A 25161-nucleotide genomic window follows, 5' to 3' on the forward strand; every position below is an offset into this window, starting at 1 on the left:
CTCAATGTCGAAGGTCGAGGTTCGTCGTCTGCTGTGGCTTATGTGGAAGGCTTGCTTGACTGCTGAGCCTCGCGCATTTTTCTATCATACAGTTCTTTGTAACGACTCAAACCATCTTGCAAATATCCCCTAAACCGACGTACCCTTTCAAAATTAAAGTCGTACTTTATCATTACTCATTCGGTTTCGATTGTTATCCTTTTTTCTTCCAATTGATTAAGCTCTTCATCTATCAGTTCTTGGTCATGGGATACCAAAACCTCTTCAACATCATGTTCGTCAGCTTCCACAAGCCAAACTCACGACGTCCTTACTTCGTTCACCATGATCAAATCCTTAATTATGTCTAGTTTTACGCCAAGTGTAACACCCTTACGAGCTCTTTCAGGCTCTTCCGATACCTTAGAACTCATCTTGCAAATGACTGCTCACAGGCACGTGTTTAAGCAATGCCGTTCCGAATCCGGGGGAGAGTGGCCGCTCGGGGCGCGCGCTGCCTTTTATCGCGCGCTGATTTTTTTTCGTAACAGTGAAAACACCTTCTGAAAGCGAAACCTCACTGTTTTTTTCTCATAACAGTGAGGTTTTGTAAAGCGAACGTTTGAAAAGCGGGGGACACCTGTATATATTTCTTACTGTAATTTTAGTAATTTTTATGTATTGCATTTTACTGCTGCTGCATAAAACAAATTTCATGATATATGTCAGTGATAATAAACCTGATTCTGGTTGTGTCCCTGATCTAACATACCTTGTCTGATGGATTGAACTATTAATAATTTCCAGTATCCTAGAGTGAAGGACGGACTCTGTGACAACCACGCAGTCTTGCTACCGTGCAGCTGTGCTACCATACTGCCATGCATTTGCACTACCATGCAGTCATGCAGCCATGCTATTACAAACCTTTATTTGTGCAGGCCATCCACTGCAGAGGCGTGACATCATAGTTGTGCTGTCCAACTGAGAAGGTAAAGACACGTACCTGTGACCAAAGAGAGAAAGTGTACCTTGAAAATGGAGCTATGGAGTGAATGAGACAGGAGAGCAAAATGATATATCACATTAGATGTACAGCCTCGCCATGGCCTTACATACTTACGGTGAAATGGCTTCATTCTTGTATTCAAATTCCTCTCACAGTGAAGACCAACACAACATTTGCTCTCTGAAGTTTCTTATCAAAGTACATACATGTCACCATATATAGAAACCATAGAAAAACTACAGCACAGAAACAGGCCTTTTGGCCCTTCTTGGCTGTGCCGAACCATTTTCTGCCTAAGTCCCACTGACCTGCACACGGACCATATCCCTCCATACACCTCCCATCCATGTATCTATCCAATTTATTCTTAAATGTTAAAAAAGAACCCGCATTTACCACCTCCTCTGGCAGCTCATTCCATACTCCCACCACTCTCTGTGTGAAGCCCCCCCTAATGTTCCCTTTAAACTTTTCCCCCCTCACCCTTAACCCATGTCCTCTGGTTTTTTTCTCTCCTTGCCTCAGTGGAAAAAGCCTGCTTGCATTCACCCTATCTACACCCATCGTAATTTTATATACCTCTATCAAATCTCCCCTCATTCTTCTACGCTCCAGGGAATAAAGGCCTAACCCATTCAACCTTTCTCTGTAACTGAGTTTCTCAAGTCCCGGTAACATCCTTGTAAACCTTCTCTGCACTCTTTCAACCTTATTTATATCCTTCCTGTAATTTGGTGACCAAAACTGAACACAATACAGATTCGGCCTCACCAATGCCTTATACAACCTCATCATAACATTCCAGCTCTTATACTCAATACTTTGATTAATAAAGGCCAATGTACCAAAAGCTCTCTTTACGACCCTATCTACCTGTGACGCCACTTTTAGGGAATTTTGTATCTGTATTCCCAGATCCCTCTGTTCTACTGCACTCCTCAGTGCCTTACCATTAACCCTGTATTCTACCTTGGTTTGTCCTTCCAACGTGCAATACCTCACACTTGTCTGTATTAAGCTCCATCTGCCATTTTTCAGCCCATTTTTTCAGCTGGTCCAAGTCCCTCTGCAGGCTCTGAAAACCTTCCTCACTGTCTACTACACCTTCAATCTTTGTATCATCAGCAAATTTGCTGATCCAATTTACCACATTATCATCCAGATCATTGATATAGATGACAAATAACAATGGACCCAGCACTGATCCCTGTGGCACACCACTAGTCACAGGCCTCCACTTGGAGAAGCAATTCTCTACTACCACTCTTTGGCTTCTTCCATTGAGCCAATGTCTAATCCAATTTACCACCTCTCCATGTGTCCCTAGTGACTGAATTTTCTTAACTAACCTCCCATGCGGGACCTTGTCAAAGGCCTTACGGAAGTCCATGTAGACAATATCCACTGCCTTCCCTTCATCAACTTTCCTGGTAACCTCCTCGAAAAACTCCAATAGATTGGTCAAACATGACCTACCACACACAAAGCCATGTTGTCCCTCCCTAATAAGTCCCTGTCTATCCAAATGCTTGTAGATTCTGTCCCTTAGTACTCCCTCCAATAACTTACCTACTACTGACATTAAACTTACTGGCCTATAATTTCCCGGATTACTTTTCGATCCTTTTTTAAACAATGGAACAACATGAGCCTCTCTCCAATCCTCCAGCACCTCATCTGTAGACAGCGACATTTTAAATATTTCTGCCAGGGCCCCTGCAATTTCAACACCGGTCTCCTTCAAGGTCCAAGGGAACACCCTGTCAGGCCCCGGAGATTTATCCACTTTAATTTTCCTCAAGACAGCAAGCACCTCCTCCTTTTCAATCTGTACAGTTTCCATGATCTCACTACTTGTTTCCCTTAATTCCATAGACTTCATGCCAGTTTCCTTAGTAAATACAGACGCAAAAACCTATTTAAGATCTCCCCCATTTCCTTTGGTTCCGCACATAGCCGACCACTCTGATCCTCAAGAGGACCAATTTTATCCCTTACAATCCTTTTGCTCTTAATATACCTGTAAAAGCTCTATGGATTATCCTTCACTTTGACTGCCAAAGCAACCTCATGTCTTCTTTTAGCCCACCTGATTTCTTTCTTAAGTATTTTCAGGAAGGATAGACATGAAGGAAGGGGAGGTGGGGTGGCATTGCTGGTTAAAGAAGAGATTAACGCAATAGAAAGGAAGGACATAAGCCGGGAAGATGTGGAATCGATATGGGTAGAGCTGCGTAACACTAAGGGGCAGAAGATGCTGGTGGGAGTTGTGTACAGGCCACCTAACAGTAGTAGTGAGGTTGGAAATGGTATTAAACAGGAAATTAGAAATGTGTGCAATAAAGGAACAGCAGTTACAATGGGTGACTTCAATCTACATGTAGACTGGGTGAACCAAATTGGTAAAGGTGCTGAGGAAGAGGATTTCTTGGAATGTATGCGGGATGGTTTTTTGAACCAACATGTCGAGGAACCAACTAGAGAGCAGGCTATTCTGGACTGGGTTTTGAGCAATGAGGAAGGGTTAATTAGCGATCTTGTCGTGAGAGGCCCCTTGGGTAAGAGTGACCATAATATGGTGGAATTCTTCATTAAGATGGAGAGTGACATAGTTAATTCAGAAACAAAGGTTCTGAACTTAAAGAGGGGTAACTTTGAAGGTATGAGACGTGAATTAGCTAAGATAGACTGGCAAATGACACAAAGGATTGACGGTGGATATGCAATGGCAAGCATTTAAAAGTTGCATGGATGAATTACAACAATTGTTCATCCCAGTTTGGCAAAAGAATAAATCAAGGAAGGTAGTGCACCCGTGGCTGACAAGAGAAATTAGGGATAGTATCAATTCCAAAGAAGTAGCATACAAATTAGCCAGAGAAAGTGGCTCACCTGAGGACTGGGAGAAATTCAGAGTTCAGCAGAGGAGGACAAAGGGCTTAATTAGGAAGGGGAAAAAAGATTATGAGAGAACACTGGCAGGGAATATAAAAACGGACTGTAAAAGCTTTTAAAGATATGTAAAAAGGAAAAGACTGGTAAAGACAAATGTAGGTCCCCTGCAGACAGAAACAGGTGAATTGATTATGGGGAGCAAGGACATGGCAGACCAATTGAATATTACTTTGGTTCTGTCTTCACTAAGGAGGACATAAATAATCTTCCAGAAATAGTAAGGGACAGAGGGTCCAGTGAGATGGAGGAACTGAGCGAAATACATGTTAGTAGGGAAGTGGTGTTAGGTAAATTGAAGGGATTGAAGGCAGATAAATCCCCAGGGCCAGATGGTCTGCATCCTAGAGTGCTTAAGGAAGTAGCCCAAGAAATAGTGGATGCATTAGTGATAATTTTTCAAAACTCGTTAGATTCTGGGCTAGTTCCTGAGGATTGGAGGGTGGCTAATGTAACCCCACTTTTTAAAAAAGGAGGGAGAGAGAAACCGGGGAATTATAGACCGGTTAGCCTAACGTCGGTGGTGGGGAAACTGCTGGAGTCGGTTTTCAAGGATGTGATAACAGCACATTTGGAAAGCAGTGAAATGATCGGACAAAATCAGCATGGATTTGTGAAAGGAAAATCATGTCTGACGAATCTCATAGAATTTTTTGAGGATGTAACTAGTAGAGTGGATAGGGGAGAACCAGTGGATGTGGTATATTTGGATTTTCAAAAGGCTTTTGACAAGGTCCCACACAGGAGATTAGTGTGCAAACTTAAAGCACACTGTATTGGGGGTAAGGTATTGGTGTGGGTGGAGAATTGGTTAGCAGACAGGAAGCAAAGAGTGGGAATAAACGGGACCTTTTCAGAATGGCAGGCGGTGACTAGTGGGGTACCGCAAGGCTCAGTGCTGGGACCCCAGTTGTTTACAATATATATTAATGACTTGGATGAGGGAATTAAATGCAGCATCTCCAAGTTTGCGGATGACACGAAGCTGGGTGGCAGTGTTAGTTGTGAGGACGATGCTAAGAGGATGCAGGGTGACTTGGATAGGTTGGGTGAGTGGGCAAATTCATGGCAGATGCAATTTAATGTGGATAAATGTGAAGTTATCCACTTTGGTGGCAAAAATAGGAAAACAGATTATTATCTGAATGGTGGCCGATTAGGAAAAGGGGAGTTGCAACGAGACCTGGGTGTCATTATACACCAGTCATTGAAAGTGGGCATGCAGGTACAGCAGGCGGTGAAAAAGGCGAATGGTATGCTGGCATTTATAGCGAGAGGATTCGAGTACAGGAGCAGGGAGGTACTACTACAGTTGTACAAGGCCTTGGTGAGACCACACCTGGAGTATTGTGTGCAGTTTTGGTCCCCTAATCTGAGGAAAGACATCTTTGCCATAGAGGGAGTACAAAGAAGGTTCACCAGATTGATTCCTGGGATGGCAGGACTTTCATATGAAGAAAGACTGGATGAACTGGGCTTGTACTCGTTGGAATTTAGAAGATTGAGGGGGGATCTGATTGAAATGTATAAGATCCTAAAGGGATTGGACAGGCTAGATGCAGGAGGATTGTTCCCGATGTTGGGGAAGTCCAGAACGAGGGGCCACCGTTTGAGGATAGAGGGGAAGCCTTTTAGGACCGAGATTAGGAAAAACTTCTTCACACAGAGAGTGGTGAGTCTGTGGAATTCTCTGCCACAGGAAACTGTTGAGGCCAGTTCATTGGCTATATTTAAGAGGGAGTTAGATATGGCCCTTGTGGCTACGGGGGTCAGGGGGTATGGAGGGAAGGCTGGGGCGGGTTCTGAGTTGGATGATCAGCCATGATCATAATAAATGGCGGTGCAGGCTCGAAGGGCCGAATGGCCTACTCCTGCACCTATTTTCTATGTTTCTATGTTTCTATATACATGTCATACAACTCCCTCTTCTTCTTTATCAGAGTTGCAATATCCCTTGAGAATCAAGGTTCCTTATTCCTATTCACTTTGCCTTTAATCCTGACAGGAACATACAAACTCTGCACTCTCAAAATTTCTCCTTTGAAGGCTTCCCACCTACCGATCACATCTTTGCCAGAGAACAACTTGTCCCAATCCACGCTTTTTAGATCCTTTCTCATTTCTTCAAATTTGGCCTTCTTCCAGTTTAGAACCTCAACCCTAGGACGAAATCTATCCTTGTCCATGATCAAGTTGAAACTAATGGTGTTATGATCACTGGAACCAAAGTGCTCCCCTACACGGACTTCCGTCACTTGTCCTAACTCGTTTCCTAACAGGAGATCCAATATTGCATCCCCTCTAGTTGATCCCTCTATATATTGATTTAGAAAACTTTCCTGAACACATTTTACAAATTCTAAACCATCTAGACCCCTAACAGTATGGGAGTCCCAGTCAATATATGGAAAATTAAAATCCCCTACCACCACAACTTTATGTTTCCTGCAGTTGCCTGCTATCTCTCTGCAGATTTGCTCTCCCAATTTTCATTGACTATTGGGTGGTCTGTAATACAATCCCACTAATGTGGCCATACCTTTCCTGTTTCTCAGCTCCACCCATAACGACTCAGTAGACAAGCCCTCTAATCTGTCCTGCCTGAGCACTGCTGTAATATTTTCCCTAACAAGCAATGCTACTCCCCCACCTTTCATTCCTCTGCGTCGATCACATCTGAAACATCGGAACCCTGGAATATTAAGCTGCCAGTCCTGCCCCTCCTGTAGCCAAGTTTCACTAATTGCTATAACGTCATATTTCCACGTGTCAATCCACGCCCTCAACTCATCCGCCTTCCCCGCAATACTCCTAGCATTGAAATATATACAGCTCAGAAGATTTTTACCACCACTCACAACCTTTCTATTAGTGGATTTGCTTGAACTTTTAACATCATTTATTTTCACCCCAGCCACACTGTCAGCTCTGGCATTCTGGTTCCCATCCCCCTGCAAATCTAGTTTAAAGCCTCCCCAATAGCACCAACAAACCTCCCTGAAAGGATATTGGTCCCCCTGTTGTTCAAGTGTAACCCGTCTCTCTTGTACAGGTCCCACCTGCCCCAGAAGAGGTCCCAATGATCCTGAAATCTGACACCCTGCCCCCTACACCAGTTCCTCAGCCACTTGTTCATCCTCCAGAGCATCCTATTCCTACCCTCACTGGCACGTAGCACAGGTAGCAATCCTGAGATTACCACTCTTGAGGTCCTGCTTTTCAACTTCCTACCAAGCTCTCTATACTCACTCTCCAGGACCTCCTCACTCTTCCTTGCTATGTCATTGGTACCGATGTGCACCACAACATCTGGCTGATCACCCTCCCACTTCAGAATGTCATGCAAGCGATCAGAGACATCCTTGACCCTGGCACCCGGGAGGCAACAAACCATCCTGGATTCTTTGTCATGACCACAGAACCTCCTATCTGCACCTCTAACTATCGAGTCCCCTATCACTACCACTTTCCTCTTTTTCCACCCTCCCTTCTGCACTGCAGAGCCAGACTCAGTGCCAGAGATCCGGCTGCCGCAGTTTGTCCCAGGTAAGTCATCCCCCCCAACAGTATCCAATGCGGTATACTTGTTGTTGAGGGAAATGGCCACAGGGGAACCCTGCTCTGCCTGCCCTTTCCTCTTCCCTCGCCTGACAGTGACCCAATTTCCTGTCCTCTGCTCCTTTGGTGTAACTACCTCCCTGTAGCTACTATCTATAATCGCCTCATTCTCCCGAATGATCTGCAGGTCATCCAGCTCCTGCTCCAGTTCCCTAACGTGGTTTGTTAGGAGCTGCAGCTGGATGCACTTCTTGCAGGTGTCGTTGTCAGGGACACCGGAGGGCTCCCTGACCTCCCACATCCTGCAAGAGGAGCATTCCAACATCCTGCCTGGCATTCTCACTGCACTAAACAATCTGAACAAAAAACTTACCGGAACCTACCCTGGCCTCTGTCTGTTCTCACCGAAGCCTGCTGAGCCAAACTTATAGTGACACCGAGTTTGAGATTCATTTTATTGCGGGCATAATAAACCATAGAATAATAACCATAATAGGATCAATGAAAAACCGCACCAACTTGGGCATTCAACCAGTGTACAAAAGACAGCAAACGGTGCAAATACAAAAAGAAAGAAAGAATAATAATAATAAATAAATAGGCAGTAAATATCAAGAACATGAGATGATGAAGGGTACTTGGCAGTGAGCCCGTAGGTGGTGGGAATGTTTCAAATGATGGAGTTATCCTCTTTGGTTCCCGAGCCTAAGGGTTGAAGGTAAAAACAGTCCCTGAGCCTGGTGGTGTGAGTACCTTCGTCCTGATGGCAGTACAAGAAGAGAGCATATCCTTGGTGGTGGTAGTCCCTGTTTTCCTGCAACAGCATTTCATGTGGATGTACTCAAGGGTGGAGAGGGCTTTACCTGTGAAGAACTTGGCCATATCCACTACTTAAAACCATAGGACCATAAGACATAGGAGCAGATTTAGGCCATTTGGCCCATCGAGTCTGCTCCACCATCCAATCATGGTTGATCTGTTTTTCCCCTCCTCAACCCCATTCCCCAGCCTTCTCTCCATAACTTTTGATGCCACGTCCAATCAAGAACCTATCCAGCTCTGCCTTAGATACACCCAATGACCTGGCCCCCACAACTTCCTGTGGTAATAAATTCCGAAAACTCCCTACCCTCTGCCTAAAGAAATTTCTCAGCATTTCTGTTTTAAATGGATGTCCCTCTATCATGAAGCTGTGCCTTCTTGTCATAGACTCCCCTACTATGGGAAACATCCTTTCCACATCTACTCTGTCTAGGCCTTTCAATATTCAAAACGTTTCAATGAGCTCCCCCATCATCCCTCTGAATTCTAGCGAGTACAAACCCAGAGCCATCAAACGTTCCTCGTATGATAAACCTTTCATTCCTGTAATTATCCTTGTGAACCTCCTCTGGACCCTCTCCAATGCCAGCACATCTTTTCTTAGATGAGGGGCCAAAAACTGTTCACAATACTCAAGGTGAGGCCTCACCAGTGCCTTAGAAAGCCTCAGCATCACATCCCAACTCTCGTATTCTAGACTTCTTCAAATGAATGCTCGCATTGCATTTGCCCTCCTCACCACTGACTACTCCTGCAAGTTAACCTTCACGGTGTTCAGTGCAAGGACTCCCAAGTTCTTTTGTACCTCAGATTTTTGGATTTTTTTCCCTGTTTAGAAAATAGTCTGCATATTTATTTCTTCTACCAAAGTTCATGACGATGCATTTTCCAAGATTGTACTTCATTTACCACCTTCTTGCCCATTCTCCTAATCTGTCTAAGTCCTTCTGCAGCCTATCAGTTTCCTCAACACTACCTGCCACTCCACTCATCTTCGTATCATCTGCAAACTTGGCAACAAAGACATCTATTCCATCATCGAAATTCATTGATATACAGCATAAAAAGAAGCGGTCCCAACAACGACCCCTGCAGAACACCATTAGTAGTCACTGGCAACCAACCAGAAAAGGATCCTTTTATTCCCACTCACTGTCTCCGACCAATTAGCCAATGCTCTAACCACGTCAGCAACTTTCCTGTAATACTATGAGCTCTTAACTTGGTAAGCAGCCTCATGTATGGCACCTTGTCAAAGACCTTTTGAAAGTCCAAATATGCAACATTCACTGCATCCCATTTATCTATCCTACTTGTAATCACTTCAAAGAATTTCAACAGGTTCATCAGGCAGGATTTTCCCTTAAGGAAACCACGCTGACTTTGTCCTCTCTTGTCCTGTGTCACCAAGTACTTCATAATCTCATCCTTAGCAATTGACTCCAACATCTTCCCAATCATTGAGGTCAGGCTAACTGGTTTATAACTTCCTTTCTTCCACCATCCTCATTTCTTAAAGAGTGGGGTGAAATTTACAACTTTTCAGTCCTCTGGCACCATGCCAGAGTACAATCATTTTTGAAAGATAATTACTAATGCCTCCATAATCTGTACCGCTATCTCTTTCAGAACCCTAAGCCTTTGGTGCTACAGGCTGTATGCTGATGGTAACCGGGCAGGGTTTTATTCCCTTAAACCAATCAATTGCTGGTTTAGAGGGAAACTATGTCAAAGCACATCCAAACTCTATGCCCTTAGGATAAAAAAAAATTGTCAACCTCTCTCTCAAATACACAGAGCTACTGAGGCTTCATGGTTCTTCTGGCCAGGAATTCCAAAAGATTCACCAATTATTGGGTAAAGAATTTCCTCCTAACTCAGTCCTGAAGTGGCTTAGCCCTTGGTGTGAGACTGTGACTCACATCAGGACACCAGGACCAAGAGAAATATCATGCTTGCATCTGTCCCGTCAATCTCCATAACCATCGAAGCGGTTTTAAAATCTTCACCTCTCGTTGTTCTAAACTCTAGAAATCATAGACACAAAGAGATTCTGGAGACGATGGAAATCCAGAATAACACAAAAAATGCAGGAGGCACTCAGCAGATCAGGCAACGTCAATGGAGAGGAACAAAGACCATAAGACATAGGAGCAGAATCTGGCCATCTGGCCTATTCAGTCTGCTCCACCATTTCAACATGGTTGTTTTGTTATCCCTCTCAACCCCATTCTTCTCCTTTCTCCCCATAACCTTTGACACCCTTACTAATCAAAAATCTATCAACCTCCGCTTTAAGTATATCCAATCACTTGGCCTCCACTGCCATCGTGGCAATGAATTCCACAGATGCACCACCCTCTGGCTAAAGAAATTTCTCCTCATCTCTATTTGAAACCGAAGTCCTTATATTCTGAGGCCCTCTGGTCCCCTACTACAGGAAATATCCTCTCTACACCCACACTCACAACACGCTGGAGGAACTCAGCAGGTCCGGCAGCATCTGTGGAAACGATCAGTCAACGTTTCAGGCTGGAACCCTTCCGGCCCGAAACATTGATTGTTTCCACGGATGCTGCCCGACCTGCTGAGTTCCTCCAGCGTGTTGTGAGTGTTGCTTTGACCCCAGCATCTGCAGAGTATTTTGTGTTTCCTCTCTATGCCCACTCTGTCTAGGCTTTTCAATATGCTGGAGGGTTTCAGCCCGAAACATTGACTACACTCTTTTCCATAAATGCTACCCGGTCTGCTGAGTTCCTTCAGCATTTTGTGTGTATTGCTTGGACTGCCAGCATCTGCAGATTCTCCCTTGTTTCTTTCAAAATTACATAGGTTTCAATATTCCCTCCTCACTCTTCTAAACTCCAGCGAGTACAGGCCCAAAGCAATCAAATGCTCTTCATACAGTATGTTAACCCATCATTCTCAGGCTCTTTTTTGTAAACCTCCTCTGGATTTTCTCCAATATGAGCACATTCTTTCTTAAATAAGGGGCCCAAGACAATACTCCTAATGTGGTCTGACTAATGCCTTATAAAGCTTCAGCATTACATCCTTGCTTTGATAGTCTAATCCTCTCAAGATGAATGCGAACACTTCATCCGTCTTCTTTACTATCGATTCAACCTATGAGGAGTTAATCTTTAGGGAATCCTTCACGAGTAATCCCAAGTCCCTCTGCATCCAAGATCTCTGAATAACTCCTTATTTATAAAATAGTCTACACCTTTATTTCTTCTACCAAAGTGCATGACCATGCAACTTTCCTTTACTATATGATGCGGCATGGTAGTGCAGTGGTTAGCACAATGCTTTACACTATGGGCGACCCAGGTTCAATTCCTGCCACTGCCTGTAAAGAGTTTGCACATTCTCCCCGTGACTGCGTGGGTTTCCTCTGGGTGCTCCAGTTTCCTCCCACAGTCCAAAAATGAACCAGTTGGTAGGTTAATTGAAAATTGTCCCATAATTAGGCTAGGATCAAATCGGGGGATTGCTGGGCAATGTGGCTCGAAGACCCTGAAGACCAATTCCCCACTGCATTTCAATAAATAATAAGTAAAATATTCCATCTGCCACTTCTTTGCCCATTCTCCTTATCTGTCTAAGTCCTTCTAGAGACTCCCTGCTTCATCAACGCTACCTGCTCTTCCACCTATCTTTGTATTGTTTGCAAACTTGGCCACAAAGCCATCAATTCCTGCAGCCAAATCATTGACATACAACGTGAAAAGAAGTGGTCCCAACACAGACCACTGCAGCGCACAACCAGTCACCAGCAGCCAACCAGAAAGGCCTCCTTTAGAACAGAGAACATAGAAATCTACAGCACATTACAGGTCTTCAGTCCACAATGTTGTACCAACCATGTAACCTACTCTGGAAATTGCCTAGAATTTCCTTACTGCATAGGCCTCTATTTTTCTAAGCTCCACGTACCTATCTAAGAGTCTCTTAAAAGAGCCTATTGTATCCACCTCCACCACCGTCGCCAGCAGTACATTCCACGCACTCACCACTCTCTGTGTGAAAAATTTACCCCTGACATTCCTTCTGTACCTACTTCCAAGCACCTTAAAACTGTGCCCTCTTGTGTTAGCCATTTCAGCTCTGGGAAAAAGCCTCTGACTATCCACACGATCAATGCTTCTCATCATCTTATACACCTCTATAAAGTCTCCTCCCATCCTCCGTCGCTCCAAGTCTCTCCAATCCAGGCAACATCCTTGTAAATCTCCTCTGTTCTCTTTCTATAGTATCTATCCATCCTCTGTACTGAACTGATCAGAACTGAACACAGCACACCTGATGAAGGTCTTACATAGCTGCAACATTACCTCACAGCTGTTGAACTCAGTCGCACAGTTGATGAAGGCCAACACACCATATGCCTTCTTAACAACACTGTCAACCTTTATTCCCACTCTTTACCTCTTGCCAGTCAGCCAGTCTTCTATCCATGCTAGTATCTTTCCTGTAATATCATGGACTTTTATCTTAATAAACAATCTCATGAGTGACACCTTGTCAAAAGCTTTCTGAAAATCCAAGTAAACAACATTCCCTGATTCACCTTTGTATATCCTGGCTGCTATTTCCTCAAAGAATTCCAACATGATTTGTCAGGCAAGATTTCTCTTTGAAGAAACCATGCTTACTTTGGCCTATGTTTTCATGTGCCTTCAAATACCCTGAAGCATTATTTATAATAACTTTGTTACCTGGAGCAGATGGATTACATCCCAGAGCCCTGAGAGAGATCACTTGATTCTGGCATGGTCCCAGAGGACTGGAAGATTGCAAACTTCACTCCACTCTTTAAGGAAGGCAAAATAAAATTATAGGCCAGTAAGCCTGACCCCAGTGGTTGGAAAAGTATTGGAGTCTATTATTAAGGATGAGGTTTTGAGGTACTTGGAGACTAATGTTAAAATAAGTCAAAGTCAGCATAGTATCTGTAAAGGCAAATCTTGCCTGACAAGTTATTAAGAGTTCTTCGAGGAAGTAACAAGCAGGGAGGACAAAGGAGATGCAGTGGATGTCACTTACTTGGATTTTCAGAAGGCATTTGATAAGGTGCCACACATGAGGCTGCTTAACAAGATAAAATCCTGTGGTGTTACAGGAAAGATACTGGCATGGATAGAGGAATGGCTGACAAGCAAGAGGCAGCAAGTGGGAATAAAGGGAACATTTTCTAGTTAGATGCCAGTGACTGGTGGTGTTCCTCAGCGGTCAGTATTGGGACTGCTACTTTTCACATTGTTTGTCAATGATTTGGATCATGGAATTTTCTGGCTTTTTGGCAAAGTCTGCAGATGATACAAAGATAGGTGGAGGGGTAGGTATTGCGTAGGAAGCAATGCAATTGCAGAAACACTTAGGCAAATTGGAAGAATGGGCAAAAAATATAGCAGATGGAATACCGTGTTAGGAAATGTATGATAATGAATTTTGGTAAAAGGAACAATAGTGCAGACTTATATCTAACTGGGGAGAAGGTTCAAACATCAGGGGTGCAGAGGGACTGAGGAGTCCTCGTGCAAGACTCCCAGAAGGTTAATTTACAGGTTGAGTTTGTGGTAAAGAAGGCACATGCAATGTCGACATTTATTTCAAGGGGATTAGAATATAAAAACACGGTGACAGTGTTGAGGCTTTATAAGACACTGGTCAGACCGCACTTTATAGTTTTGGGCCTCATATCTCAGAAAAGAAGTGTTGTCATTGGGGAGAGTCCAGAGAAGGTTTTTGAGGATGATTCTGGGAATGAAAGGGTTAACATATGAGCAGCTTTTGTCCTGTTCTCACTGGAGCTTAGAAGAATGCGTGGGGATCTCACTGAAAGCTACTGAATGTTGAAAGGACTGGATAAGGTGGATGTGGAGAGGATGTTTCCTGTGGTGGGGGTGTCTGGAACTAGAGGGCACAGCCTCAAAATTGAGGGGCAACCCTTTAGAGCAGAGGTAAGGAGGAATTTGTTTTAGCCAGAGTGTAGTGGATCTGTGGAATGATGTGCCACAGACGGCTGTGGAGGTCAAGTCCATGGGCATATTTAAAGTGAAAATTGATTGTTTCCTGATCGGGCAGGGCATCAAAGTTTTATGGCGAGAAGGCAGGTGTATGGGGTTGAGTGGGATTTGGGATTGGCCATGATGGAATGGTGAAGCAGACTCGATGGGCTGAATGGCCTAATTCTGCTCTTATTTCTTATGGTCTTATGGGGTGATTAGACCTGTGCACATTATTTCTCATCTCTTGAGTTCAAATTCTCTGTCAACAAAGGCCAATTTATTGTTTGCTTTCTTAATTGCTTGCTGCACCCAGGTCAAATCTAGGCCAAAGAATAAATCAGAATGTTTGGAATCAAAGAGCATTACATTTAATCAGAGGAAATTGGGTTGAACTAGGTAAAATTAAGTTTAATTACAGACTACGAATTGAGACTACCAATTCAATCAGAGACCTCAAGTTCAGTTACTAAATTGGGTTTAACTGAGAGAAAACCTGAACTAATTTACACAACATCAAACTGGAATTTTCTGAAAATCAATTGATCACAAACCACTCTGAAAATCAAGTAGGGTGTGTGTGTGTGTGTGTGTGTGTGTGTGTGTGCGTGCGTGTGACCATTTTGAAAAAAATTCCTCTGAATTTCAGTTATGACTCTTATATCAATGCCAGTTTAAACAGGCTTAAATATAATGGTGCTGCAGAACTGTATTTGGCTGATCTGACCTGACACTCCACCTTACTCCCAGTTTGTCGCCAAGGGGGCAGGCATGGTTCAGTAATAGCATTCTCCCTTCTGAGTGAGGTTATTGGTTCGAGCTGCACTCCAGAGACATGAACGTCAGTCATAGCGTAAATGTGAGGCTCTGTCAGGTTATTCAGCAGTGTGTAGAACCGATCCTGAGCCAACCAGCAGAGGGAGCTCATGGTTCATTGTGTGTATAAAGTGGCTCTGTGAAAGAACTGAAGGGAAAGGGCGGTGCTTTAACCAGTCAGTGCAACAGAAAGTAGGGTGTCTGTGGGTGCCATGGTAGCGCAGTGGACAGTGCGATCCTGTTACAGCTTGTGGCTTCAGAGTTCAAAGTTCAATCCCAGCATCCCCTGTTGTACACCCTCCCTGTGGCTTCTGCACCTTTCCAAAGCCACGGAATCCTTCCTATAAGAACTGTATCCAATACTCCAGATGTGGCCTAACTAGAATTTTATAAAGCAGCAACATAACTTCCTGGGTTTTGAATTCAATGCCTCGACTATAAAGGCAAGCATGCCATATGCCTTCAGAACCACCCTATCAATCTGTGTAGCCACTTTCGAGGAGTTATGAACTTGGATCTCCAGATTCCTCTGTTTATCAACAAAAGGCAGGTAACTATATACCAGGAGAAGGAGATCCTGCTTTTCTCAGAGAGTAGTGAATTTAGAAAACATAGAAAGCCTACAGCCCAGTGCAGGCCCTTTGGCCAACGATGCTGTGCCAAACATGTACTTACTTCAGAAATTACTTAGGGTTACCCAGAGCCCTCTATTTTTCTAAGCTCCAGGAGCCTCTTAAAAGACCCTATCATATCCACCTTCACCACCATCACTGGCAACCCATTTCACGCATTCACCACCCTCTGCATAAAAAACTTACCCCTGACATCTCCTCTGTACCTACTTCCAAAAACCTTAAAACTGTGCCCTCTTGTGGCAGCCATTTCAGCCCTGGGAGAAAGCCTCTGACTGTCCACATGGTCAATGCCTTTCATCATCTTATACACTTCTATCAGGTCTCCTCTCATCCTCCGTCGCTTCAAGGAGAAAAGGCCAAGTTCACTCAACCTATTCTCATAGGGCATGCTCCCCAAACAGGCAAAATCCTTGTAAATCTCCTCTGCACCCTTTCTACAGTTTCCACATCCTTCTGTAGTGAGGTGACCAGAAATGAGCACAGTACTCCAAGTGGGGTCTGAGCAGGGTCCTATAAAGCTGTAACATTATCTCTCAGCTCTTAAACTCAATCCCATGGTTGATGAAGGCCAATGCACTGTATGCCTTCTTAACCACAAAGTCAACCTGTGCAGCAGCTTTGAGTGTCCTATGGACATGGACCCCAAGATCCCTCTGATCCTCCACACTGCCAAGAGTCTTATCATTAATACTATATTCTGCCATCATATTTGACCCTCCAACTGATGTGAGACTCACCAGAATATAGTTCACAGGATTATTCCTAGTTTCCTTCTTGAATAATGGAACATTAGCTACTAGCCAGTCCTCCGGGACCTCGCCTGTGGCTAGTGTGGACATGAAGATATTGGTCAAGGCCCCAATGATCTCTTCTCTTGCCTCCCTCAATAACTTGGGGTATATCCTCTCAGGCCCTGGGGGTTTTTCGTCTTAATGCCCTTTAAGAGACTCAATACAACCACCTGCTTTACCTTGAAATACCCTAGCATATCAATATGTTCCGCTCTAATCTTCCTATCCTCCACGTCCTTCTCCTTGGTAAATATTGATGTAAAGTACTCATTACGGACCTCACTCATATCCTCTGCATCCAAGCAAATGCTCCCTCCTTTCTCCTTCAGTCGTCCTACCCTCCTCCTAGTTATTCTTTTGCTCTTGATGTGTATGTAAATTGCCTTAGGATTCTATTAACCTTACTTGCCAAGGACTTTTTGTGGCCCCATCTGGCTTTCCTAATTTCCCTCTTGAGTTCTTTTCTGGCTTTTTTATAATCCTCAAGGACTCTGTTTGATTCCAGCTTCCTAAGCTTTACACACTTTTTCTTTTTCTTCTTGAATAAAACCATCACTCCCTCAATATCCAAGGTTCTCTTACCTTGCCATTCTTGTTCTTACTTCTGACTGGAACATACTTGTCTTGTTCTCTGTGTAGTGGTTTTTAAACATGTCCACAGGTCAAATGTGGACTTGCCCAAAAACAACTGTTCCTAATTAACTCTCCCTAGTTCCTGCCTAATGCTTTTATTATTTAATGAATATTTAATTTAGCAAGTACATCAGAAATCTTTAGAGCAATATTCCCTCTAAGCTGTGCGCATGTGCACACACATTCCTCTTTTGTGACTAGCGCACAAAGGAATTTAAACTCTGCACAAAAGGTTGTCACCCTCTACCTCATAGCATGTCAAGTATATTTCACAATTGTACATAATCACATTCCCTTTTCCGGTTTCTAATGCGGATGGTATTGACAACGTGGAGTTTGCGTTGATTTGTCTACAGATTTTAGAACTGGGCTGTTAATACCATTTTTATTGAAGAAATTATTGATTCACTATGTCGAATTCCAAAGAAGCAAAAGGTATGAAACGTAGAAGAGTAGCTAATTCATTTAAAGCAGAATGGCTTAATGAAACAGTAGAAACTGCTACACTGAAAGCTCATGAGGTCAGGAACATGCAGCTACAAGAAATATTTATGTACGATACAGAAAGGTGTTACCTGTGTGTATTGTCACAATGCAAACGTTGCTGGAGAATTTGCAAGTGGAAAGGAGTGGAGTGATATTTGGAAACTTGACCTTTTAAAGCGTTATTTAGCAAACAAATCACATATGGATGGTGTGAAAAAACTCTGGTGAGAAAATCCTTCATACCTGCTATAGGCCTGCTCTGTATGTTTTGTGAGACTGCAGATGAACGACAGCGAAAACAATCAAATGCAGAGGAGATCAAAGTTCTTATTGACAGTGTTTTGCTTGCTGTTAAAATGAATACCTCTCTATATAAAATTCAGTGCACACCTGTTGTCATGGTGCAAAAAATTGCACAACACAAGATTGTTGTGCACGTTGGACATTACAAATTAGAGGCAATATTGCTTTAGAGTGACAATTTTGTACTAATAAGCAATGGCTTAAACAGTCTATGAACTGAGTGCATGCCACAATGTGCTATAAAAGCAATGAGAACGATGTGTGCCAACAACAGCTCTCTGAGATGCTGCATAACTTTCACACCCAGTAATTGAACTTGACATCTTATCAGAGCTGGAAAATCAGATTAGTAAATGAAGGACAGCATGGACTAGGTGGGCTGAATGGCCTTTTTCTGTGTTGTTTGGCTCTACTTGCCAGTGCAGTCACCCCATACACAGGAATCAAGGTCAGAAAGTATTCAGGATACAAAGGACAAAGTTATTGTATTTTATTTCTATCTACATAACACATGTACAGTACAAGGACCCAATGGAACTGCACCCAATCCCAATACAACTGAACCCAGACCGAACAGAATGAAACCTGGACCCAACAAACTAACTCAAAATGGAATAAATCCCCAAGGCCAGATGGGAAGTATCCCAGTCTGCTCTGGACATTGGAGAAGATTGCTGGGGCCAAAATGGAGATTTTTCCATCTTCGCCAGTCATAGGTGAGATAGGAAGTAGCTGGAGGATAGCCTCTTTGATTCCTTTATTCAAGAAATTAAGTATGGATAATTTGCGGTATTCACAAATGGATTGGATGAGAATGTGAGAATGTAGCAGTTGTGATTAGTATGTTTGTGGATGACACAAAAGTTGTTGGTGGTGTGGACAGCGAGAAGGGCTGTCTATGACCACAGCAGATATAGATCAGATAGAAAGTTGAATGGAGAAATGGGAGATGGAGCTCAATTCTGAAAGGTGTAAAGTGAAGTCAAATAATTAAAGAAAAACACAGTAGGACCCAAGGGAGTGTTGTTGAAAACAGGGACTTTGGGGTACAAGTCCATAAATCCCTGAATATGGCATCACAGGTCGATAGGATGGTGAAGAAGGCACATGACATACCTGTCTTCATCAGCTGTGGTGTAGAATCGAGAAGAACAAATGTTACGGAGTAATGTGTGCAGTTCTGGTCACCATTCTGAAGATTTGATAGGCTGGGTTTGCTTTTTGTGATTCTGTGGATCTGAAATTATGAGGGGAAAGGTAAGGTAGATATGATGAATCTTTTTCCTTCTGGTAAGGAAAACAGTTGCTAAAGGACGAGAGCTTTATAATGGGTTTGAGGTGGAATTTGTTTGTACACAAAGGGTGTTTGGAATCTGCAATGCCTGCCTGTGTGGGTGCTTGACAGATACCCTCACAACATCGAAGAAGCGACCAGTCAGGCTCTTGAATTGCTCGGGCAAAGAAGGTGACAGACATAAATAGACCATAGCTATAGATAAATACAGTAGTCAGCATGGACGTGGCAGGATAAAGGGCCTGTTTTCTGAATCGATAACCATATCCCAATGACATCCGGTGGTTGCAGTTCCATTCTGTTTACTCTGGGTGCAGATCGTTGGTTTTCAGTTTCAGTCCTGAACATCCTTCCCTTTATTCTGAGACCGTGACCCTTGGTTCTAGACTCCTCAGCTTGTTGGGGCCTGTAAACATTTTGTAAGTTTCAATGTGGTCACCTCGCATTCTTCTAAAATTTGGAGAGTACAAGTCTCATGATCTCACCTCATACAATCCTGCCAACCCTAGCACACAGAACATAGAACAATACAGTACAGTACACACCCTTAGTCCCACCATGTTGTGCCAACGTTATAACCTACCCTAAGATCAACCTAACCCTTCCCTCCTACGCAGCTCTCTATTTTTCTGTCATCCTTGTGCCCGTCCAAGGGTTTTTAAATGCCTGTAATGTATCCGCCATTACCTTCACCTCTGACAGGGCATTTCATGCATCCCACCACTCTCTGTATAAAAAAATTCTACCTCTGACATCCCCCCTATACTTTCCTCCAATCACCCTAAAATTATGCCCTCCTTGTATCAGCCATTTCCACTCTTGTAAAAAGTCTTTGGCTATCCATTCGACTTATGCTTCTTATCATCTTGTACACCTCTACCTCTCATCCTGCTTTGCTGCAGAGAGAAAAGCCCTAGCTCATTCCCCTCACTTTATAGGGCACGCTCTCTAAGTTGCTCTCCCTCTGTGGCTTGTACATCCCATTTTGGATAAAGACAGGAAAACTGCACAAAATGCTCATGGTGCAATCTCACCAAGGTCCTTTACACGGTCAGATTCCTTTACCTTCTTAATCAAATCCTTTTGGAATAAAGGCCAAAATTCCATTTGGCTTCTGAATCACCGTCTGCACCTGTATTGTAGCTTTGAGAGATGTGTACAGGGACAACTAGCTCTCTTTGAACACCAACACCACCCATGTAATGCATACTGTACCGTTCTGTATTATGTATCAAAAGTGGTCTCACACTTTTCCACATTACATTCCATCTGTCATCTTCACTTAACTGCTAATTCAAATATATTCAATTGATTTTTGGTTTCTGGAGATTTTTCCTTTTATAAATACTATAAATGTTAATAATTTAAGAAGTAAAAGTATTATTAATTATGAATGAACTTCAGATTCAAAGTAGCAGGTAACCACAGAACAAGATTACCCCAATAACACAGATGAATTTCTCAGCGATGGTCGAGCACTGAATGTGTTCAGATCTATGAAAGCCCATTGCAGGTGCTCAGTTTTTGAGTGCATCCAAGGGTGAAAGTAACAGGTTCTTCAAAGTCGTGGAAATAACGGGAGCTGGAAATTAGGTCCAGAAGATTATATACTCATACTTCTTATGACACAGGAGGAGTCCATTTGTCCCATTAAGACCATGCTGACACTTAGAGCAACCACATCTATCCCAATCTGCACTTCTTTCTCTGCAGCTCATTCTCCCTCACATCAGGTTCAAATTTAGGTTGGTCTATTGCCAGTGTGCGATGAAATTCCTTGTTTGTGTGAAGTTGACAGAACAGACAGTATGCATGGTAAACACAAACTATTCTGCAGATGCTGGAATCCAGAGTAACACACACAAGATGCTGGAAGAACTTAGCGGGTCAGGCAGCATCTACAGAGTCAACGTATCAGGCCGAGGTCCTTGTGCACGATAATAATCAATACAACAATAAATATAGTAATGACTGCAAAACAACAGAATGGTGGAAAAATAGTCGTGCATATAAAATTGCAAAAGTGACAATAATGGAAGAGGTAGAATTAAGAGTAAGTGAATGTGGTAGTACTGCCGGGAAAGGGACATGAAAGAGGTGATTAGTTCAAGAGTCTGACAACAGAAGCCTGATTTGTCTGGGCTTTCAAGTTCCTGTTTCTTACACCAGAATGTCCCTATCAACCCATTCAACTGTGCTCAGGATAATTGACAGCAGGCAACTGACATAACACATCTTGGATTATGGGAGGAAACCCATGCAGTCACAAGGAGAACAGACAAACTCCACATGGGCAGCATTCGAGGTGGTGATTGAGCCTGGGTAGCTGGGACTGCATTGCACATTGAGTGTAGGAGAGTCAAGCTCTAGGGAATGTATAGCTTACCCCTACTCCCTACTGTCATCTTCAACCTGAAACATACTCATTTCAACAAATGAAAGGGTTCCCAGTCTTTTCTCACCACTGCTTCATTTCACACCCAACTATTAGACAGTCCATTGGTTCGTCAGTTCTCTCAATGTGCAGTGATAATGATTAACAGATAACCTGTCACAGTGTGTACAATACCTGCTGATATCATTAACTACCTAATTAGGTCTCAGGTCGTAATGGCGAGCACATGTTACATGCAAATTTCAATTTGAAAATTGAAGCCAAGTAGTCCAATTGAACTGGAAATGAACTCTTGTTCTCCAGGGAATTTCACAGATGTACAATTACTGAGTGGGAAACATCGGTGAGTGTGAGTAGTCAGCCCAACTCTGTCTGCCACACTACATCACTGGAATATAATCAGCACAGACTCAAAGTCAATTTTACAAATGAGAGGCAGCCATCTGCTCAGGCCTTTATACATAATGCTTTGCCCAAATATACCAGAATGTGAGATCTGAATAAAGATCACCGAAGTAAAACACTGAATCTGGTTCTAATTATCGGAAGTGTACAAGTTGATGGAAAAATTACATAACAAATCTGATACAGACTTAATGCCGGTAACTTTGCCGTCAGTTTGTGCACAGTCAGTTCCATAAATAGTATCGTTATGGTGACGGGCCGTATGGCCTAATTCTGCTCGTGTGTCTTTTGGTCTAAAATACTGCTGGTTCTGGTTTTCTCAAAATACTGCGTCTGACACCTACATCTACCTCAGAGGGTACAATGAAGGCTAGCCTCTCCTGCACTTCTGGTGGGTTAGCATTTCCTGAGGGGTGAGCCAGTCTGCAGAAGCTGGAATTGACAGCAAAAACAGACTGCTGGAAGGGCCCTGTTGGTCAAGCAGCAGCTGGGGAGGCAAACAGGGGAAGCCCATGTTTTGGGTTGAGACCCTGCATCGGGACAAATAAGTTTGCTCAATTTTCAGTTATCTACCCGTTACCTCTTGATCTACCCATTACCTCGTGACTTTAAGGCTAGAATCTGTCCTGAGCCACATGGAATGAGTGCAAAATGGAGACACAAGAGACCGAGGACGTTGGAATCTGAAGCAGCAAAAACCTGCTGGAGGAACTCAGTGAGCCAACAGTATCTGCAGCAGGGAAGACATTGATGACTTTTCCATCCTTGGTCTGGACTGAAAGATAGGAGATAACCGATCTCCTGTGAAGAGATGAGGGGAAGCGGTGGTGTAAGAGCTGACAGGTGGTTGGTGGATACAGGTGAGGAGAGGTGACAGGCATTTGGATGCCGCAAGAGTGGAAAGAGTGGCAGATGTAGGAGGTGTCAAGTGAAGGCACCCTGCACAATGTCCCTATCTCTCTAGCTTCATACAATCATGTGCCATTCTAAGCATCTCATAGAAGCCTCTAATGTATTTGCCTCTACCACCACACCAGGCAGCACATTCCTGGCATCCACCACTCTCTGAGTAAAAAACCTACCCTCACATGCCCTTTGAACCTCCTCCCCCCCCACCTTCCCTGTGATCCCATGTGTTATCCCTACTATAGAATAATAGAAATCATAGCTTATTTTTACCTATCTCAGCCAAAGTAGCTCACCAATGCCTCTATTTCCACAGGAGGCTGAAGAAATTTGGCTTGTACCCTCTGGACCTTACCTATTTTTATTAATGCACCATAGAAAGCATCCTATCCAGATACACTTGGCTTTGTACGACAACTGTTCTGCATAAGACGACAAGAAACTGCAGAGAGTTGTGGACACAGCTCAGCATCTCACTGAAACCAGCCTCCCTTCCATGGATTCTATCGACACTTCTCACTGCAGGAAAGCAGCTAGCATAATCAAAGACCTCACCCACCCTGGGTATTCTGTCTCCTCCCCCACTCCCATTGTACAGATATCCAAGCCTGAAAGCATGCCCCACCAAGCTCAGGAACAACTTTTACTCTGCTGTTATAAGACTATTAGATGGTTCCCTGGATAAGGTGGCTCTTGATCGCACCATCTACCTCATTGTAATCTTCTACCTTATTAATTACCTGCACTGTACTTTCTCTGTAACTGTTACACTTTATTTTACATTCTGTTATTGTTTTACCTTTATCTGCCTCAATGCACTGTGTAATGATTGGATGTGTATAAACAGTATGCAAGACAAGCTTTTCATTGCATCTTCGTACATGTGTCAATAATAAACCAATTCCAACTCATCCATGCCAACCATGATGCCTATCTACGCTAAGCTCACTTGTCAAATCCCTCTACTCCTTTCCTGCCAAAGTACCTGTAAACACTGTAATTATACCCACCTCTACCGCATCTTTTGGTAGCTCAATCCATCCTCTGTGGTGAAAAACTTGCCCCCCAGCTTTCTATTAAACTTCTCTCTATGTTGTCTGCTCCTTAAAGAATGTAGAACAGCAATACATAATACAGCTCTTCTTACAACACATGTTCTCCAAACCAGTAAATCTCCTCTGCACCCTCTCCAAAGCCTCCACATCCTTCCTGGAATGGAGCGACCAGAACTGAACGCAATACTCTAAATATGGCCTACCCAAACTTTTATGAATCTATAACATATCTTCCTGGCTCTTGAACTAAATGCCTCGACTAATAAAAGTAATCATGACATATACCTTCTTTGCTACCCTATCAACTTGTGGTTACTTTAAAGGAGTCATATACCTGGATCCCAAGATTCCTCTGCTCATCATTCCTGTTTAGGATTCCTTGGGGGATCAATCACCCGGACAACAGTAATACCTATGTCAGGCTGCTGTTTATTTATTACAGCTCTGTGTTCAACACAATCATACTGTTTAAGCAACAAGTTCTTCCAAAACTGTACCTCCCTCTGCAGTTGGATCCTTGACTTCTTCAGCGGGAGAACACAGTCTGTATAGATCAGAAATAACATCTCCTCCTCGCTGATAATCAACACTGGCACACCTCAATGGTGTGTGCTTAGCCCACTGCTCTACTCTCTCTACGCCCATGACTGTGTCCTGTTGTTGGCAGAATTTCGGATGGTGATGAGGAGGTGTACAGGAGAGAGAAAGATCAGCTGGTTGAGTAATGTCGCAGCAACAACCTTGCACTTAATGCCAGTAAGACCAAGGAATTGATTGTGGACTTCCAGAAGGAATTGAGGGAACACACACCAGTCCTCATTGAGGTATCAGAAGTGGAAAGGGCAGCTTCAAGTTCCTGGTGTCAACATCGGTGAAGATCTATCTTGAGCCCAACATACTGATGCAATTACAAAGAAGGCACAGCGGTTAAGGAGTTAGAGGAGATTAGATACATTATCAGACTCTCACAAGTTCCTACAGATGTACTGTGGAGAGCATACTAACTTCTAACATCTGGTATGGAGGGGTCACTGCATATATATATGTAGTATTTCTTATTATCATTTATAGTTTTTTTTATTATTATTGTAATATACTGCAGCTGCAAAAC

General features: G+C 43.3%; 1 protein-coding gene across 5 annotated transcripts in view; it reads right to left on the reverse strand.

Annotated features, from left to right (window-relative positions):
• cacna2d2a (calcium channel, voltage-dependent, alpha 2/delta subunit 2a) overlaps nt 1-25161 on the reverse strand; it is a 1072053-nt gene that overhangs the window by 192781 nt on the left and 854111 nt on the right. For all 5 annotated transcript variants that reach the window (XM_063067752.1, XM_063067753.1, XM_063067751.1 and 2 more), the window contains one exon: nt 907-985. In XM_063067752.1, the coding sequence (XP_062923822.1) occupies nt 907-985 (79 nt within the window). The remainder of the gene's footprint in view (nt 1-906; nt 986-25161) is intronic.

The sequence above is a fragment of the Mobula hypostoma genome, chromosome 15 (assembly GCF_963921235.1).
Source record: "Mobula hypostoma chromosome 15, sMobHyp1.1, whole genome shotgun sequence".
NCBI classification, from domain to species: domain Eukaryota; kingdom Metazoa; phylum Chordata; class Chondrichthyes; order Myliobatiformes; family Myliobatidae; genus Mobula; species Mobula hypostoma.